General features: G+C 25.1%; 2 protein-coding genes across 2 annotated transcripts in view; one reads left to right on the plus strand and one right to left on the minus strand.

Moving 5' to 3' along the window:
- The window catches only part of LOC126897246 (limbic system-associated membrane protein-like), a 228,785-nt gene that overhangs the window by 190,671 nt on the left and 16,760 nt on the right, over window positions 1-21,354 (minus strand). The gene's annotated exons all lie outside the window — the stretch shown is intronic.
- Window positions 4,429-5,466, plus strand: LOC126897283 (uncharacterized). Its single transcript, XM_050670783.1, has 2 exons — window positions 4,429-4,530; window positions 4,595-5,466. The coding sequence occupies exon 2, from the start codon at window positions 4,604-4,606 to the stop codon at window positions 5,318-5,320; it is 717 nt and encodes a 238-aa protein (XP_050526740.1). The 5' UTR covers window positions 4,429-4,530; window positions 4,595-4,603; the 3' UTR covers window positions 5,321-5,466.

Below are 21,354 nucleotides of genomic sequence, written 5' to 3' on the forward strand. Positions count from 1 at the left end.
TATCGAATTGAAAAACCTAGACAAGCTACCTAATTATAAATTTATTGAAAATGAACCAGTTTACGATCCAGATTACAATGTTGTATTGTTTAGTGAATTGGTATCTCAATTTAATGATGGATCTATAAATTCGTTAAAAGAAGGAAATCGTATAAATTTTGACTTTGTATTTAACAAATCGTTTAAGTTAGCAGTTGAAAGCCGAACATTTAAGTATTTAAATTTACTGTTTTTATATAGTTATAACATTTTGAAATCTGATGATAGTCATCAATTCGATTCTGAAATCGTTATAAGTTTATTACTTTCAGCTGTTTTAAGTATTCAAGAAGGTCTTTATAGAATGCCCGTTGTAATTAATAATTTTACATATTATCAAGATCTTGAAGAATCAGTAAAAGAAGAAAAATTGCTACAATTTCTAAACTCAACGATAGGTATAAAAGACGATTTTATCTTCCATTTTCACAATAATTCAAATGGATCTAATACATCCCCAACACCAGATATAACATACAAATCGTTAGAACCATTTGACGATTACCTTTATATTTTTTCAAAAAATAAATTGATTCTCAAAAAACTAAAGAGTGTTTTTCAATTAATTGTGCTTCGTGTCAAATCAGAGTATGATATGTGAACATTTAAAATACATTTTTTTTTCGTTCAATAAATAATAAACATGTAATCAAAAAATTATTAATTATATTTTTTAAATACAATTATTATATAGTCAGATGATATATTGTATTTTATTTATTTATATTTATATTTATTTAAGTCTACTCCAAATAAAAAATTATAATGGACTGGATGTAGTGATTTCAAATAAAGGTACAGATATAATGTTATTATATTATTAGGGCGCATACTAGTAGCACCCGGAAAACAACGAATTGCTTCTGATATTTATTATTACTACAAAAAGTCAATAATTTTTATCCCTTATGCCTAAGTATAAACAGGTGATTAATTATCATTTACCATTTTATTTATTTTAAAAGAATAATAATTTAGAGAATTTACTATATATTTACTTATTCAAATAGTTTTTATTAATTAATTTTTGAGTGGAAAAATAATTTTTTGGTTTCTTATCATTTATAAGGGAATAAACTACGTTTTTTTTAAGTAGCAATATACATATTTAACTCGTACATTAAGGCGGAACGTAATATTGAAAATGTTAATAATTGAATTCTAATGGAACAAAAAAGTTGCAGTTTAATCTCCTGATTATGGGAGATAAAAAAAAAAAAAATTTTTAATATCTTCAGGTGCCGCAAGAGGGTTGAAAATTTGACTGTGAGGATAATTTTTTCGTTTTTGTCATTTATCTTTTAATCTATTCTATTCACAGGAAAAATTATAAAATTAAACTTGTAAAACTAAATGTTTACCATAAAAAATGTTATTAGCAAAAAAGCCGTATGTATAATACTTAGTCATTAAAATTAAAAAACAACATATTTTTATCTTTACCATTGAAATAGTTTTTATTAGTTTATTTAAATATTGCAGACGAAATATTCAACATACAATAAAAATGTTCGTATAAAAATTGTTTAAAATTTGATTGTTTATAATTTTTGTTGTGTTTATCATATTTTTTACCAAACGTAGTTGTTATAATCAAGTATTAGTTTGCAAAAAAGTATTTTTCCCTCCAACTTAGTATAAAAGTGTTAATATCTTTTAAAATATTGGTTCAAACTTTTTTATCGACCGAATATTTTTTTATTTAAATCACCTTTTATAAAAAAAATAGATTTTTAGGAATATTAATAGTAGAGTTGAACGAAAACAAATTTTATTTTGCAAATTCTAATATTACTAGAAAGTTGTTGTCCATAATCAAATATGTGTATAAATAATCACAATCTTAAAATTATTACAAAATTTTACGAAATTTACAGAACACATTACTTAAGAGTTTTAAATGTATTTTTGATTTATTGTAATGTATTAAATTTTTATATAAGTAAAAACATTAACTTAATTAAATTGAAAATATTTTTTGGAATTAAAATGAGGCATTATCCTACGAGACTCAATCCTAGCCTTTATAACACCATCTCTTCTAGCTTGTCCGCATACAGCTGCAGATGATTGTGTTACTAATTTTACGCTTCTTTCAACAGCCTATGTATAACAAGGTAAATAAAAAATTTCTAAGGTGTTCTTCTTGTCACTGAGTACAATCTAAAATAGAATTGAAATTTAAGTTATTATAAAAATTATGTGAACAAAAAATTATACCTGTCTTGATCAGGTATAATTACTTTAAAAAAGTTGTCATTATAAATCCTCTCCTCTGGGCAGGTAAAAAGTCAAATTTATAAAAAAAAATATACCAAATGATAAATAAAGACCTCAAGCATCTATAAAAAAAAAATTTATTGATTTGTCCAATTTTAAGAAAGTTATGGCAGTTTTAAGTAAAAAAAATTGAAAATTAGCGATTTTAAAATTTGTAATTTTTTTGGATGTTTCCCCCATTTACGGTTGGGAACAAGGGAAATTTTTTCAATTTTTGAGGGTAATGTCTTCGACTAGATACGATTTGTGATCTTTTGGCGTATCGCTGAGAAAAAATGGTTTAGTGAGAGCTGAGAAAAAGTGGTAACAGTCACAAAAAAACACATCATAGTCAAACCAATACCTTCTCAGCTTCGCATCGAAGCTAAAGAATAAAGATTATACTCTATCGTTAGGGATAAGCAATAGGCCAGAAAAATATTTAGCGACTCAAAAATCGAGAAATAAATACTAATAAACAAAATTTAAAAAAATGAAATTTTCAAAATTATTACTTTAATCATCGTTAATCATGGTTGTCGTCGACTATCAGTTTTCTTAATTAGATCATTTTTTTTATATAAGTTAGTTAAATATGTATGTTGACATTAAAAAAAATAAAATTGTCACCCATACAAAGTATAAAGGATGATTTAAAAAAATTGTTATTATTGATAAAATCAAAAATATATGAAACTAAAACACCAAAAATGATTTTCTTAACACTTATTATTATTTTAAGAGAAATCGAGTGAATAAGAGTAGTTATTAAAAAAATGGCCTGTATTTTGTTATCTCAATTTATTATAAGCCATTGTTAGGTCGAATATTTTTTTTGGATAAGGAACCACCTTCTTTTTAATATACATAATAGATTAACGTTTAGTATGCAAAAATTCTCCTTGAAAATATTTATAACTAACGTTCAAATCTTATTTATCATTTTATTTTTTGTATAAGGGTATGGAGTAAATACAAAATTTGTTTTAATCTAACCCCGGTATAAAACTTGTATGTACCGAATTACTAACAGTTCAAGATAAAATATACTTTTTATCTGTTAAAAATTATAATTATTATAAAATTATTTATTTATTATATCAGAGTTTGATGTGGTCAAATCAACGACTATGTAATGTTGGTATAAGATTTCATTGTGAGATGAGGTGTTAAAGAAATAGTATAAATACACTATTGATAATTTAACATCGCACAGTGCACTAATGTGAGACTATTAGAAGATATTAAATTTTTATTGACTAGAATTAACGAAAGTGGATATTTATGAAGTTACACAATTGAAATGTGAAATAGATGTCATTTTGAAATATTGAGAAGCAATAATGTTGAACATCTATAGAAATATACAAACTGCTCTTTTTAAATACTGCTATTATTGATTTTCTTTATTGCAAATTTAATGTTATATTTATGTATGTATAACTGAAATTACTCTTAATGTAAAATATATATTAATTAATAAGTTGTTTGTATAGCGTTCATTTGAGAGTTGTATATTTTTGTAAATTTAAACTCCTCTTATTTTTAATATTGTTAATATTAATTTTTCAATTGAGCTTTTGGTATCTTAATAACTTCTCCACGAAGTCAATAAACACTATTTTAGCATGACAGGTCACGCTAAAACTGTTATATTCCATTGCATAAACTGGTTTTTTTACACCAAGTTGCTATTTGAAAAATTAAAAAAAATTTCACCTTTAAAATGTATAAGGAATGGAAATATAAAATACTTCATTATTGATAAATTGAAACAAATATGCAACATAGAAACTCACAAAATAAAAAATTTCCCAGTATTTAATTTTTAAATTTACTAAGTGGTTGATGATAACTGGATATACATTAAATATCCTAATAGATTATTGAAATAATTAAATATTTTTATAAAACGATTTCAGTTTAGACACAGAGCTTATTTTGATTAACTAAATAACTAAAAATAAAAATAAATTGTATTATTTATTACACAGAGTGATCAATTTATTATAAACCTCTCGATTAATCTCAAAATAAATATAATATTTCAAAAAAAAAAAATATATTTTCTATAATACATCTTGTATTATAAAAAAAGAAATAAAATGATTAATTGTATTATTTGTTGATCTTTAACATACGCATCAATATAAATGAAATTACTTAAAGCTTATACGATTTTTTACATTGAGCAAGTAAAACAGTATAGTGTAATAAAAATAAAGAAAAAAAGTAAGATTATTTAATTATTTTAAAATATAATTTAATAAAAAATGATGAGTGCTTTATTTTTTAGAAAATTAAGATGATGGCAATATTAAAAATTATTTCAGGGATTATTGCTACAATGATAATCGGTTCCAGTAATATGAATGTTAAATCTTCAAAACAAAATAAAGATATTGAATTAAGAAGCAATCTTTGCTACTCATTCATTTTTAATGAACCCGTATTCAATAAAGACAATAATATAGTGTTGTTTAGTCAACTAGTATCTAATTATTATAATCGATCTAACTATCCTAAAGACGAAGAAACCAATGATTATGACTTTGTTTTCAAGACTTCTTTTAAACAAGCAGTTACAAATCGCACAAACAAATATGTCTATTTACTTAGTAAATATAGTGAAAAAATATTAAATGATAGTACTGAAAACAACACTCAGAAGGTTTTCAAATTGATGAGAAGAGCTATTTATTCGATTAAATCAGGACTTCATAAAAGATCAATTAATATTATCAATATTAATTTGTTCATTAATAGTTTGCAAGAACAAAATGTAGAAAATTATACAAATTTTCTAAAGACTCAAGATGGACTTCCTTACAGTATTTCTCCGGCAAGTAAAGCTTTAATAATATGCCAAACACCAAGTTCACTAGAATTGTACGAGTCCCTAAAGCCATTAGAAAATTTTCTTGATATTTTTACTTCAAACATATTAACTTCCGAAGAGCTACTAAAAATCCTCGAAAATATTATAATTCGTATTGATGAAGAATACTCAAACAAGTGGTAAATTAAATTTGCTCCTAGTATTAACATTTTTTTATATTCGAGAACACTAATTAGTTAAAATTATGTAAGGTAAATTGTATAATAAGGTGTATTACATTTGTATGTAAATGTAATTATCATATTATTAATAAAAATAAATAAATAATAGCAACACAATCTTCTATAGTAAATTTTATTTTTTTTCAAAATTTTTCTTATTAATATCTAATTGAAACTCTCATTAGTAGTCAATATTTAATTTGTACAAGAAAGTGCGTACTGAAAAACAAAAGTCTGTTTTTTTAAAACAAAAGTTTCAAACATTGATACATTTAATATATCTATTTAAATCGTTTTATATAATTAGAAACTTTATGTACTCAGAATTTAAAAACCTCCTGTTTGTATATTTCCAAATATAAAATAGAAAAATGTGCGAAAATCATTACAAATAAAATCAAATTTATTTCAGATATTATTAATATATAGCAACAATTTAATTTCTAAAAAAAAATGTTGACTAATACATTAACAATTGTTTTATATATAAAAATACAAGGATAATTTAACAGTAAACATTTTTATTTTTTACAAGCTAATATGATGAAAATTTTACATTTTTTTTCGATAATTATTGCTGCATCAATGGCCGTTTCAATTCGTGTAAAAAACAATGCTCCTATGAAAAGCAAAGATATTGAATTATCCGATAAACCTCCCTACTCATTCATTTTTAATGAACCAGTATTCGACAAGGACAATAATATTATATTGTTCAGTCAATTAGTATCTCAATATTTTAACCGATCGAATTACCCTAAAGACGAATTGACCGATGATTACAATTTTGTGTTTAAATATTCGTTTAATTTGGCAGCTCAGAATCGATCATATAAATACGGTCATCTATTGATTAAATATAGCTTTGAGATATTAACTCGAAATATCATATACGAAAATCATAAAAATGAAGTTTTAGATTTGTTGAAAAAATCTTTTAAAACCATGGTTCATGGCCTTCGCAAAAGATCAATAAAATTGTATGACATTATTTTTTATCACAACACATTACTTGAAACAAATGCAAACAACTTACAATCATTTTTAATAACAGCTCAAAATGAACTTCTCAATCGCAAGATTTTTGTGTTCACAGTTCCAAGTAATTCAAATTTTTTAATAAATTCATCATCTCATCAAGAATTATATAAGTCATTAGAGCCCATGGGAAATTTACTTGATATTTTTACATCAAGTCAACTGACTATTGAACATTTACTTGATATACTCAATAATATTGTCGATCGGATCGCAAGTGAATATTAAATTTCAGTTCGAAAAATTTGTTTTCAAATCACTGTAATATTTTTATATTATTATTATTAAATATTAAATATAACTATTATAGTTATAATTATTTTCGGTAATTTAAAATTCAAGAATTTTGCCCTTTTTAACAAAACGATTTATGGCTTTTATAACATAGATTCTATACGAAGTAATCGGCTTGTCACAAACCGCTCGATCACAAATTTAATTCAATTATAAAATAAAAAATTATCTAATCAAAAAAAATGACCAGCGATAAAAACTTTTGGACCAATACCTTGGATGTTATCCTCATTTTTATACCCAGGCAGGACAAGACTAGTGATAAAAATAGCAACACCCATTCCTCATGTCCCGTCATTATTTGAATTGTTAATAAAATCTGAAATACTGGTACAAAAAGTGTTATCAATCAACCATTTTCTTAATTAGATTATTTCCTATTTTTTAAGCTATTTATGATGTAATGTATAATATAAGTTGCCATTTAAAAAATTAAGTTGATACCGCTTTAGTAATAGGAGATAATTTTAAAAAGTAATTATTAGCTGATTAATCATGAAACTAAAAGAAATCAAAAATTATTTTTTCAACATTATATTTATTTTTTGAATAATGGAGTGGTTTATGATAAACCGATCATTCTGTATATGTAAATATTTTTAAGATATATTTTTTAGGCTAATTAATTCAGTTATATCCAAAATAAAATGTTAAATTTTTACTATTAATATTTTTGATTTTTAACTATGTGATGAATCATTAAAATTTAGGAAGGATACCATATCACCCTATTACTTTGTAGGTTATATTTATTTTTACAATGTTGCTTATAATCATGAATAATGATATATTCTATTTTTTTATATCTGCTAATAGAGTTTATAAAATTTAAAAAAATCATATTCCAAAATTACGATTAAAAACAGTTTTAAGGAAAATCAAATAAAAACTACAGTGCCATTTTGTAGTTATATTATCAAATTAAAGTAAATGAATATTATATTGAATAATTATTTATGAGTCTTAAAATATGATTTTCGAAAACAGCTGAATTTCTAGCAAGCGTTTAACAACTTCAATTTTTCTTACGTTACCTACAATTGGGTTTTTATAACCATTATTAATATTTATTAATAAAGTTCAAATTTACCTAATATGCAGTTGAAAAGTTTACAAATCTTCAGTATACCTACATAATTGAATAATATTATTTTAATTTTGTTTTTTCCTTTTTTTGTTAGTATTGCAATTAGAGAAAGATTTGAGTCGAGTAGTCTAATCGAGATTTACAGTCACGACCTTGTTGTGTTGACGGTGCGCTTTATGCGGTTTGCCTCTCCAAAGAGGGTTGAACCAAATCCGTTGGTAATTAACGTATTTGTTTTTGTTGTTTCGAACTTTAAGTATTAGCCCACTTTGGGCGTTATAATTGCCTTTGTAAAATGCTACCTGCCTTCATTTATAACGCTATGGCCATTGGCTTTACATAATAACTACACATGTAAATATAACATAACTAGTTGTATAGTGTTTGGACGAGGAAGAAAATAACATTGACCATTTTGATTGCAATGGAGATGTCCAAATAACTGTAAAATATAGACTTCCCTAACGAATCTACACTATTACGATTCTATGTACATAATTTTATGTTAAATATATCACTCTATTAATTATGTGAGTTTAAAAGACTAAGAAACAATAAAATAACGAGAGGTTTCCAAGTTATGGCGCATTTTTTCATTATTTCCCAATTACTTTTGTACTCTCAATGAGTATTCATTAAAACTTGAATCGTTTTATTCCCATTTTTCCTCTACTGAAATACACCACATTATTATTACTTTAATTTGAGTTTTAATGATCGTCCGTACAAAAATATGAATGTAACCTGGTAAAAAGTTTCGTCTTTCACGACAAAAAAAAAAAGATTTTTAAATTATGAAGGCAATTAATCATTATAGTCTTTATTGTGCTAGATTATACATGTTTCTAAAGTAACAAATTTATAAATTAATAAAATCAGCAACAAAAATAGCCTCATTTATCGATCTAAATTTTAGCAATTTAATAAACACATACAGTTAAGACTATTTAATTATCAAGGTTTACATCGAGCAACAGATAATAACGAATATATTTTAGAATATTTTTATTTATTTAACGCACATAAATCACACAAAGAATTTGAGTTCTTTTGTTTACAAAGTAAACGTAATGTTCACATCCACATATCTACGTGGTTAGTCAATAATACTTATGAAAACTTTGGTTAAATTTCCACCAGAAATATGTTATGGATAATTTCCAAAACAATCGATTAAAACTCCACTTGGATCTTACTTTTTGTTCTCATTAAATTGAGTACAAGTTTGATAATTCACATAGCTGTGTAATATAAGAAACAGTCACAAAGATTTAATCTGTTAATTATTATTTTTTTTTTTTAATGAACATTTTTTTTATTTTTAAACTTAAATATTTGAATAATGAATACTTAAATCTTATCAATGAGTAGTATAATTATAATTTGTTACTTCGCTATTTGCTTGATCAAATAACTCAAATTTAAGGGGTACAAATTTTCTATTGAAAACAATTTGCTGTATCAACATGACAAGAATGGAGTTAATAATTATTTAATAAGCATAGGTCTCATATCTTCAAGGAAAACCTTCTACATATATTACAGCTTTGATATATACACTACTAACAGTAGTGAATTACATTGTAAAAGTAATAGTTACGTTAACGCATGGTAAGACTTAATGTAACAGTAGTAAGATAAAAGTAAAACAAGGACAGATATTGCAAAAAGCAAATAAACTAGATTGTTGACTTAACATTAAAGTTTACGAATTATTTTTATTTTCATTGTTAAATTCTTCTTATATATGTAAAAAATGTAAAGTGAAACTTTTTAATATTAAAAAGAGCCTGTTACTAATATGATAGGTTATTTATATTTGAAGGAACAGAGAAAAAAGAAGGGAGAATGAAAATAGTTACACATATTTTAATGAATATAAATAGACCATATCAAATCTTAAACCGTAAAGGCGCAGGGGGTAACTAAAATACTAAAAGAAGCAATTATCAATTACTAAACTAAGTAACAATTTTAAAATAAATATATGTTTAAAGTTCTTATTTGAATGCTGATGTTCTAAATACAGCGAATAGAAAATCTGAGCTTAATTATTTGACTTTAGTGACAAAAAAACATTGACAAAACGATGAAATAGTGAATATAAGATGGCGACAAATATTTATAAATACATGTGGCTATAGTACATAATATAAAAGCAATTTTTATAATCTACTGAATCAATAACATAAATCACAAATATGAGCGCCAAGAATAACAAATGGTAATAAGACATAACTGAGGCATTGGTAGTAAAGTTAATAAAAAATTGTAAGCGGTGTATTAATGAACTTAATAAACATATTAAAAACTTAACATTAAATCAGATACTATAAACGACAATACAGGGCAGACAATGATAAAAAAAGTGAACACTTTTTGACACCCAAACATAGTATTTGTCTACATTAGATTTTTCAGTCGTTAATTTATTGATAACCACTTCTTGTGATAAGAATTTTATACATTTGAAAATAATGAAAATTTTACTTTTGTTTAATACTGTATACTATAATTTATCCAATTATAACTTATTTATATATAAAATAATTTTACAAGCTCATAATATTTTTTAATTTTTTGTTTTTAACATTCTCAAATTAATTATTGCATTTCATAACATAACACATTTATGATTACTTTTAATATTTTGTTAGTTAATATAGACCTACAATTAGGACATATATCAAGTTCTTTAATTATATATAGATAATTAATTAATTTATTTTACTTTTAATATCTGAACTTGTGTGCATTAAAAATTAATCAACATTTGTGTGAAATATGCTTACTATTTTACTTAGGTAATTAATTGTATTTAAGGGATATAATAGGTTACATTCATAGTATTATTATTTCATACTGATGAATGTATTTTATAAAATAGAACTATTGTATTTGTCTCTTGGTGCTAAACTATTAATATATTCATTATTGCTCAATTTAGAAAATCTTATCCAATTAAAAATTGTACAGAGTTTTCTTCATATGAGTCAATTAAAGTTACATGAATATTTATCAGACTTAAATTGTTATCAAATAAACAATTTTTTTTTCAAATCAATTTGTTCGATTTAATTTTATTTTAAGTTCTTTATTCAACTTTGGATATTTTGGACTCCCCCCAGATTGCAAACTAACAAATAGAACAACAACATTTTCATATAGACTTTGACTATCTATAAGTTGTTTATTAGAACTTTGAACAAGTTGGCTATCATTAAATAGTTCCACTTATACAAAACTCTAATTGGATATAAAGAATTATATTTCTTCAGTCCCAAATAAAATATATATCTATCAAAAGTAACTAAGGGAATTATGTTATTTTTACAAAAAGAAACGGCTATATGTAGTGTATTTAAATTAAATATATATTTGTGTATCAAGAGGAAACGTAAGAAATAAGGTTTTAAACTTAATAATTTATTTATTTTTTTTTAAATAAAATGTTACCGTCGTTTGTCTGTTCAAATACTATAGTCAGTTTTTTTTTAACTATCTAAACAAACTGTATAATTTTTAATTTTTTGGTGTCCTGAATTTTCAAATGTATTTATCAACAGTTGATTACTATATTGATCAAGCCATTCTTTACTGAAATAATTTACTTATTAATATTATTTAAGTGAATATAATAATACAGATAACAGTTCTTTAGTATATCAAGAAATATACATTGAATTGATACAAGGACATATCTTGACTGTTTTAAGACCCTATAATTAGGATTAAATTGATAAACGTGTATCAATTGGCAGGTTTTTAGGAGACCAATTTAATAATTTTTTACTTTTTTGATTTTGCTTATCCACTTTTATGGATTATCATTTTCACAAAATCAAATGATCAGCTATAAATAATAAATCTATTTGAAATGGTCCCTAGGTTCTATTAATAATGGATTTCATTTTCCCTGCTAATCTAAACCTACCCTCTCGGATTTATATTATAAAATGTTTGTTTAAATTTTATTAAATAACATTTTATCACTAGAATATGATATTATATATTATACAGTTTTAATTGTTTTTTCAGTCGAAAAATATTATTCAGATGTGGTCTTGTTGTGAATCATGAATTGATGTTTGTTGTGATAAAATAAAATTCAACTTAAAATAACGTACAATTTACTATTCGTCGAAAATTTATGAAAAGAAATTTCTCGATTTTATCCTACTATTAATTTTGCAGTTCCAAAAGCAACAACTATTATGANTTAAATAACATTTTATCACTAGAATATGTTATTATATATTATATAGTTTTAATTGTTTTTTCAGTCGAAAAATATTATTCAGATGTGGTCTTGTTGTGAATCGTGAATTGATGTTTGTTGTGATAAAATAAAATTCAACTTAAAATAACGTACAATTTACCATTCGTCGAAAATTTATGAAAAGAAATTTCTCGATTTTATCCTACTATTAATTTTGCAGTTCCAAAAGCAACAACTATTATGAACAGGCATAATAGATTTATTAAGAAAACTAATTGAAAAATTGTTTCTTATATCGTTTAATGAGATGTAAATAACCCAAATTGATTCTGCCATAATAATAATTGAATACAAGCATCGTGCATCAATTTGTTACTTATAACATAAAAATTTGTTATACAAACATGTTACTTCAAAAACTCATTACACGAATTAAATGTGATAATTATAATGACATAATAACTTGTTTAGATTAATAACATTTTTCTACTGGTTATTATGTATGTTTGCTTTAATATTACGTATAGGCAACCACTATGTTTCGGTGGCTATATCACCATTTCATATCATTGAGTGTCCCGTATTGACGTTTACAGTATTTGATTGGAGTGTAAAGACGATTTATAAAANTAATATTACGTATAGGCAACCACTATGTTTCGGGGGCTATATCACCATTTCATATCATTGAGTGTCCCGTATTGACGTTTACAGTATTTGATTGGAGTGTAAAGACGATTTATAAAAATATAAAAAATGATAGATGTTCGTAGTGGATGAGACGACGGTCACAAACGATGGGAATAGGAGATGTGAGAACTGGATATTAGAGACTGCCACTCTCTACCGAACAAAACATTAATACATTTTATTCATTATATACAGCTATTATATGAAAATAATTTTGGCCGTTTACAGAATTTAGTTCAAATTAACAAGCTGTACAATAATTGTATGCTAATAATAATATGTTCTAATAATAATTATTGTTACACATTTGAATTGCGGTTTACGTACAGAAAACAGACAGTAAATGGCTTGTGTCACCAGCATCTACGAATACGTTTATTATCTATAACATCTAATGTGCCCTTCAAAGCTAGTGAAATTCAGTTTTTGTTTGTCTAGTCATACAAACAATTAAGTGGTATCTTTTCGAGATATTTTAAGATGTGCATTTTTTCCAATTGACTATACGCATTACCTAAAGTTATTAGATTCGTCGTAATCAATACTAATTTCTTTATAAAACTCAATAATTATATCTATATTTTAAAATTGTGATCTAATAATGTTTGAACTATAAATAATTAACATACATAATCGAGAATAGTTCATATCATTAATGATTAATGGTTGATTAAAAATTTTCATTATACATTGTGTACCAAGTAATTTGTAATACACCCTGAAAAAAATTACTAATTTCAACTATTAAACTTCTCACTATTCATATGCTTAATTAAAACGTGGTAGCCTGTGATGATGGTTATTACTTGAGTTTTAATGAAAAACTATGATGTGTGAAATGAACGCATTTCAGACATCATAGTGTGGGCTCAATTGAATCATCAAAAATTCTTTAAAAATTATTAAAAGAGATTTAGTTTGATAAAGTGTCGTATACAAAAATCATTTTCATGGTGATTTTATATTTCGAGGAAATATTAACTTGTTGTTTTTTTATATAGAAATGGGTTTATTGTAAAAGTAAATGTTAGTTGGACAGTCAACTTTTAAATGTTTAAACAAAACAAGACATTATTTTGAAGAAAATAATCATTTACTTTATCGACAACGACCTACAACAATTTAAGATCATTGTAATTATTTACACATTAATATTATGCTTTTAGCTAAATATATTTATACGTACATTTTTTTCTAATAAATAAAAACTAAAAATAACTTGTGGCTATTGAAGTATTGGACTATTCGTTCAATAAATATACATGTATGAATTCTGACTCTAAAGTAATATGTGTGCCAATTGTTTTAATTTCGACGCAAAAAAAATAATTTGATAATTTCAAACTACCCTGGCAGCTCAAATATTTTTAAAAATTCAGAAAAACATTGTAAGTTAAGTAGTCTACTTTATAAGTCTATCCGTATATGACTACCCGGTGGTTACGTTTCTCAACTCTGACAGTCTACGTCAGACCGTAAAGTTTTTAACGACTATTTATGGGCTTCCAGAAGTTTAACTGGTGAAAATTAGAAAGCTGTAAAGAAGTAACAGACAGACGTTTATTTTCAAAGGTTGTTCAGCGCATTTAAACAGTGTGCTCACTACGTGGCTAGAGTCGTGCGATAATTTAATTTCGAAACTCGTCTACCGGTTTAACGCAAAACCGTAAAAGTAAACGAATACATTGCAAACGATTGTTTCGCGAACAATGTAATAGTTTATATTATTGTTTATGCATTTTAGACAATTGTACTTAAAGTCATAAAATACTAAATGTTTTCAAAGTAATTCTGATTTCCAATTGCTGATAGTCGTACATTTTCTATAAACATGTCATAAATATCGATACAACTATTGGATGGACCAACGTGTGCAAAAAGTTTAAATAGCCCATTCAGAATTTTATGCTGATCAAAAACTTTGAGCTATATATTTTATATTACTATTGAAGTTAAGTGTGTAAACTCAGAGTAAATATAAAAAATAGTAATGAAATATTTTTATATTTCACTCTTTTCAATGAAGTAATATTTGTAGGGAGTAATAACGCGTTAAGGCAAGTTGAGCAAGTGCTATACAAGAAAGCCTAAATATAAAATGTATGGTACAGTTGCTATAGTTGTAAAATTCATTTGACGGATTTAAAAAAAATAAATAAAAGTCATGTCGGTGTTTTTTCTTCGATATTTTTTTAGTCATCATTGAATCTCCAGAAAATTTTACGACCGAGAGAAAAATATAATTTTATTAATAAGCGCAATAATAAGGACTCCAAGTCCAGTAGTACTAAAGTGTTATAATATACTTATTCGACCCGATGGTCTTTTTTATAGCCAAACCTGACCACATCAGGTCATAAAACTTTTAACAAACCAAATGACCGTTGTAAATATTAAATATAAAAAGTAATATTACTCTTGTTACATACGTTTTGCTCGCCGATAAATTTTACTGCCTATTATATATATATATATTTTGGTGCATTTGTATACAATAAAACAGCTCTGCTACGTACAAAACGGAAAGGGAAGCAGACCGAAAAAAATAAATGCAGTCGTCTATTACCAATTGTTCGTTAATGTATGATAAGTTTATCGAATATCTTATAACGTGTTAGCGTTTGGAAAAGCAATTCGATTTCGTAGCAGATTTCTTTACCATATTTCAGTTTCGATAAACTATCCACAGTCTGCTTGTACAATATGTAAAATAGCATATGATGTCAAGATCGGTATACAGTGCTGACGGGCAAGATTAATGATGTAAACATTGCGATTAGTAGAGACCGAATAAACTTAAAGCCAACTTCAACCAAATGGATAGCCATTTCACACCGTTCCCCGTTTAAAATATCATCAAATGTACTTGTTCATTACCTATGCATATCTGACCAAACTTTCGACATCATTTTAAGTATTTAATATACAAGTTTTAGTGTATCTACTTCAACACAAGTTTCAAATTACACAAAATAAAAGAAGAAAATATTTCACGATCAATACTAGTAAATCATTGGTCAACATTTTAAAATAAATCCTACTGTATTATTACTTTAAAAAAAAATTAATTTTGTATGTTTTTTTTTTTTTAACTAGAGTCTAAGTTTTGCAAATATCGTATTTTTTTTTAACTATATGTATATTGACCAAAAAAACTCAATGACATTTATTTTTTAACGTTTCATTTTCCATTTTCTATAAGTAAGTCTCAAATAAACATTACTCAAACGACTCAATTTGTGTTTTTATTCTATTTATATTGTTATTGCATAGGAATAGAGTAGTTCAATGAAAAAATAAATTGGATTCAAGTTTACAATAGTCTCTTAACTTAATATATTCCTGTTCTAAATCAGTCGTGTAATTTCAAAAAAGCCTACAAATGTAGTGTTATGGTTACTAAATTCCAGGTTATACGTGTTTATCTAATAAATAATTTTACTTTATCTAGAGACCTGGACTCACAAGAGAATTTAACGTTTTTATGAAATGTCAATGTTTATAAAAAGAAAAAAATGACCTAGATTTGCTTGGTCACAAGACACACGGTGGTGATCCCTAGTTCACATGACATTTACTTAAAATAAACGTACCTTATTATTATCATTATTATAACCACTATTATAACACAACGCAGCCAATAACCTTTACAAATTTTATTAAATTCCAAGAGCTAAAATAATTGGTTTGTTTGTTATGAATAATATAAAAAATAGTAAATAAAATTACATAAGTGCGTCGATATTGTTAATAGAAACATTGTTTAAATGTATTGACTAATATAGAAATTCATTATAATTATTATGTCAAACAGTGTTGATTTCAGTTATAAAATCGAATAAATGATTAAAATCCCTAATAAGTGTTGAATGAAAATATGTACCAACCCAAACGTATATTGTAATGTAATTTATAATATTTATTTTACAATAATTTTTTGATTATGACTAAAGATTTGAGGAAAACAAAAATTTGACAATATTTGTATTATGATAATATATTTGTATCGCTGAATAATATTCTCTAAAGTATATACATAATTTAAAACAACTTAATGATATTTAAGAGCTCTTTGTAGAAATAACTCTTAATTGAACTATTGTTTTAAGCATTATTATTATAAAGAATAAAATATTTAAACTTAATAAAATTCGACTAAAGATTATATAAGAATATTAAAGCTAATTAAATTCTCTAAATGAACTCAATACTAAAACAAACATAAACAAAATTATTAAATGTACGTACTCGATTTATATAATAATATTTCATCAAAAAAGAAAAAATTGAAACGCTATTGGGCAAAAGTTAACTTACAAAGTAAGCAAATACGACATATATCCTCAGAAATAAAATGAATAATTCAAGATAAAAAGTGACCAATTAAGTCGCATTCTTTAACTATTTTAATGCCGTTACTTCATTAACTCGATTATACAATTTTTAAAGAAATGAATTCTAAAATTTTTGAATATTTTTCACTGGAAATTTATTATATTTCTTTAATTAAACATAAATGATTATTCAAAAATTTCCTAAAGTAAAATATTGATATGTTTGATTATTGACTATAAAACTATGATGAGATCTGTTAGCATTGTTAATATTGTGCATTGATCAAGTATTGTGAAATATTCAAAATCGCATCTATTATTTAAGTGTAACGTCTGGTTTCCTTTAGTCCATCGAATGCATTAAACGCTGAAACAGCTACCTTATAAACTCTTTCTTATTTGATTGCATCAAAAGTATTGGAAGTTTATGCAAAGATACGAAAATTTGTATTTAAAGTTTTGTTTTTTAAAGCTTTTTCTTGGGTTATACAAGATATCTACTTGTTTTACTTTTGCCCTTTTAGAAATTCTTTATTTACCAACTTTTAAAAAGTCTGCAACAGGTAACTTCTTACAGCAACTGTTGATATTTGACTGAAAATATTTCATACGTTAATCATTTACGTATCAAGTATTTTCACGTATACGATTATTTTACTTGTGAGTGAAATAAAGTTTTACATATATACTTTCTCATTAATTTAAGTGAATAAGCGGCATATTTAGTGGTGATTCCAATCACAAAAGCTCTAGTTTGTTTCGATAACACTGTATAGATTAGTGACAATTATCTTTGTTTTAAAGTTGTTTCTATTTTTTTAACATTAACAAATACGAACAACAATATTATTTTTTCTACGATATTCAATCATGTTATACTATGAAAATAAAACATATAGAATCAACTTACCAATACATCATCAATGAACAGTATTGTTAATGTTAGTCAGTAAATTAATTTATATCACTTTTGACATTAAATGCTTTGGTTAAATATTTGTTTTTTTATTATTAAGGTTCTACAACAAACTACAATTTATTATAACATTAACATGGCAAGCTATTCTTTAACAATAAAACGTTTTAATTTAAATTAGTTTTCAATGTTAGTTTACTCATTGTTAGCAATACCCCATAGTGATTCAAATACATTATTATCTATACCATTTTGTGCTCTACTATAATCTGTTATATATAAACTTATTCGAAATCATCAAGACAAAAATATAATATCATATGATATATGATCCTATGTCTAAATATAACTAAATAATTTTTAACACAACGGAATAGGTTAAAACGGCTCGTTGTCAAGGGACCTTCTAGACATTTGAATTTGTTCAACCTTATAAAATGTTGACCTACCTACTTAGCTATCAATAAACAAATAAAATAAATATTTTATGTCAAAATATGCCTCTTGATCATAAGCTACTTGTAGTACGTGATAGGAAATTTGTATTAACTTATTTATAACTTATTTTCATTATTTTTATTAAATGAAATATTAATTGTTTTATGGAAATTTTATAAATTGCAACGTATTTAAAATTTTTCATTTTAAATTATTAAAGAGATTTTTATAATAAGCTGGATTGATGTTTTTTAATTCTATAATATATAGATAAACGATCATGGTGCCAAAGAGGCTGACTTATATCTTATTTATATCAATAACCACCAATAATAATAATGTGTTATTACATGGCTCAGAATTTTATGTGCCAGTTATATTGATCGATTGATAAAATATTCATAATATTTGACATGTGTAAAATCGTATCGTTGACGGGTTAGAAAATTAAGTTAGTTCTGAAAACGATCAAGTGCTCTCGTTTTTGTCGTGCGTGTCATGCTAAGGGAAAACATTATGATGAATTTTTCAACTACACCGAATGACCAACCCACTGCGATCCTATATGAAATACACTTGGACTACACAAATAAATACATTTGACAGCTAGGCAATAACTATAAAATATCTAAAACTTATTTATTTAAGTCATTGACAAAAATTATTGAACAAAACCCAAGTACCTATGATAAAAATATATATATATATTGCTTTACATGTTTACCGATATGACCTTAAGTAAATTACATCTCTAAGCGCTGGTCGTCAAATAGGTTTTATTTCAATTTTTTTATTTTTGATAAACTACTCTTTTTTTTTATTTATAGAACTATGCCGCCAAAAGCAGCTTACAATGATGTATCTAAACAATGATATTCTCAGTAGAAAAGGGACATTGAGTACAACACAGTTGATTTTACTTATTTTCAATTTGCCCGCGGCTGCCGTCACCGCAGATGGTCGTTTCCACCCTTTAATCAGAAAAAAAACAAAACTTTCTTCTACTTTGTTCACAAAATAAACATATTATTAGATTGTATTTGACTGAAAAGTCTTCAAAAGTGATGGTCACTGTAGTTATTTATCGGTAATTTTGTTCACGCAATTTGGTTCTATTCTTATGTAAATTATAGTTGACCCAAAAGAGGTTTCCAGTAATTTTGCACAAATGAGAACATCAATATTTTTAACTGTAAATAAAATGTTTACTTATCAATCTGCTGCTCCACAGTGCATTAACCTTGCGTGTAAAAGATGTTAAAAACTTCTAAATATATGTATATCTTTTTTTCAGTATAATTTAATTTTTTTTTGAAAATAACTAAACATTTTATATTTTCCAAAATAGTTACGTATATTTCAATATTAATTTTTAAATATTATACTACTTGAATACGCATCAGTCGTATCCAATAAAACTTCTTATGTCCAACTTTATTATACCTATAGCAACAAGAAAATAAGATAAACATTAAAATATGGATTACACTTTTCAATAGCTTTCAGTAATTAGTCGCTAATTAATATTAGTATTTCATTAAACTTAAAGTAATAGAAAAAAATGCGTAATGGATAGTCAATGAACAAATTAAGGAAATTAATTATTTAGTGAGATACTAATTAACCTATAAAACGCATAAAAATGTTTAAAAAATTAGAATAAATTCATTTTGTAGAATTCTTACATTATAAGAAATTAAAATTTTTTTTTATATTTAAAAAATTGTGTTTAACAAATTTTAGATTAAACTATGATTGAATTTTTATACTTCATAAAAAACGAGCATTTTACATAATTTATCAGAATAAAAAAATATTTCTATCCCATACACTTAAATCTAAAATGAAAAATATGTCATTGTATGTCTGTGAATACATAAAATGAATAACTAAATAAATGGCATTTTAAATTTTACAAAAAAGATCATTAAAGTTTTAAAACCTCTCGGAATTCTAAAAATTTTTACTAATCGGATAATGCATGGTATATTTCGTAATTATTTAATAAACTCGCTGAATGAATAAAGATACTATCATTACATACAGAAAAACTCGCGTCGGATAAAATAATTTATTTAATAAAAATTCCCTTGGTCAAAAGTACAAAGCCAGTACCTTCACATTGGTCTCCCTTAACGTACATTCAGCATGAATTTCTCAATTATAATAATATATTACTCATAATGAACACACTTTATTTATAATTCAAAATGGAACAATTGATATTAAATAGTTAAGTATTAATTAATAATATCCACTGACACAATCGAAAAATGAATCGTAGGAACTTTGAAACATTTCTATTGAAAACATACACGTGGTATGAGTTAATCAAGTGGCTTATCTGAGTACTTGGTAGGCAACCTAATTCTATCCAAGTGTACGTGAAATATCTTGTTAATGAGATTTAGTAATCAAATCGAAGAAAATATTAGAGTACATGTAATTTATAATTAAATTAGGTGCATTTATTAAATGGAAAAACAATGTTGATCCGCAACAATTTTTGTCGAACTGGTAAAAATCATAAGACTCAAACAAGCTTGAGTCTCCAATAAAAATACATCTCGTTAGGTTTTATGAGTATAACGAGCTACTGCAGAGTCGTTACGGCCGTAAAACGAAACGAGCCGACAGCATCGTCGGTTCGTTTAGGAATTATTCATCGAATCCGAATGGATATTATTGTCGCAAGTAAGAATACCTTAATGTTTATATCAGAACAAGTACATGCTTTACGAAAAATCAGGAAATATCTGAATAAATCAATTCTTAAACGATTATACTTTAGATGCCAAATGACTACATTTAGTTTGATCTCCAAAAAAATTTCCATAAACACTTTGGAATACAAGAAAGAATATATCCTTTCGATACGTGCGATGATACTAATGATAGTATTATTGGTGAAAAAATATGCATTTGGCAAAACAATACGCAGAAAATATTGTTTTATATCTAAAAACCAAAATCACATTTC

This window comes from Daktulosphaira vitifoliae, unplaced genomic scaffold (assembly GCF_025091365.1).
Source record: "Daktulosphaira vitifoliae isolate Bord-2020 unplaced genomic scaffold, ASM2509136v1 Scaffold_2, whole genome shotgun sequence".
Classification (NCBI taxonomy): domain Eukaryota; kingdom Metazoa; phylum Arthropoda; class Insecta; order Hemiptera; family Phylloxeridae; genus Daktulosphaira; species Daktulosphaira vitifoliae.

Coding starts and splice junctions, on each gene's coding strand:
- LOC126897283 (XM_050670783.1), top strand. CDS start 4,604: ATGATGGCAATATTAAAAATTATTTCAGGGATTATTGCTACAATGATA.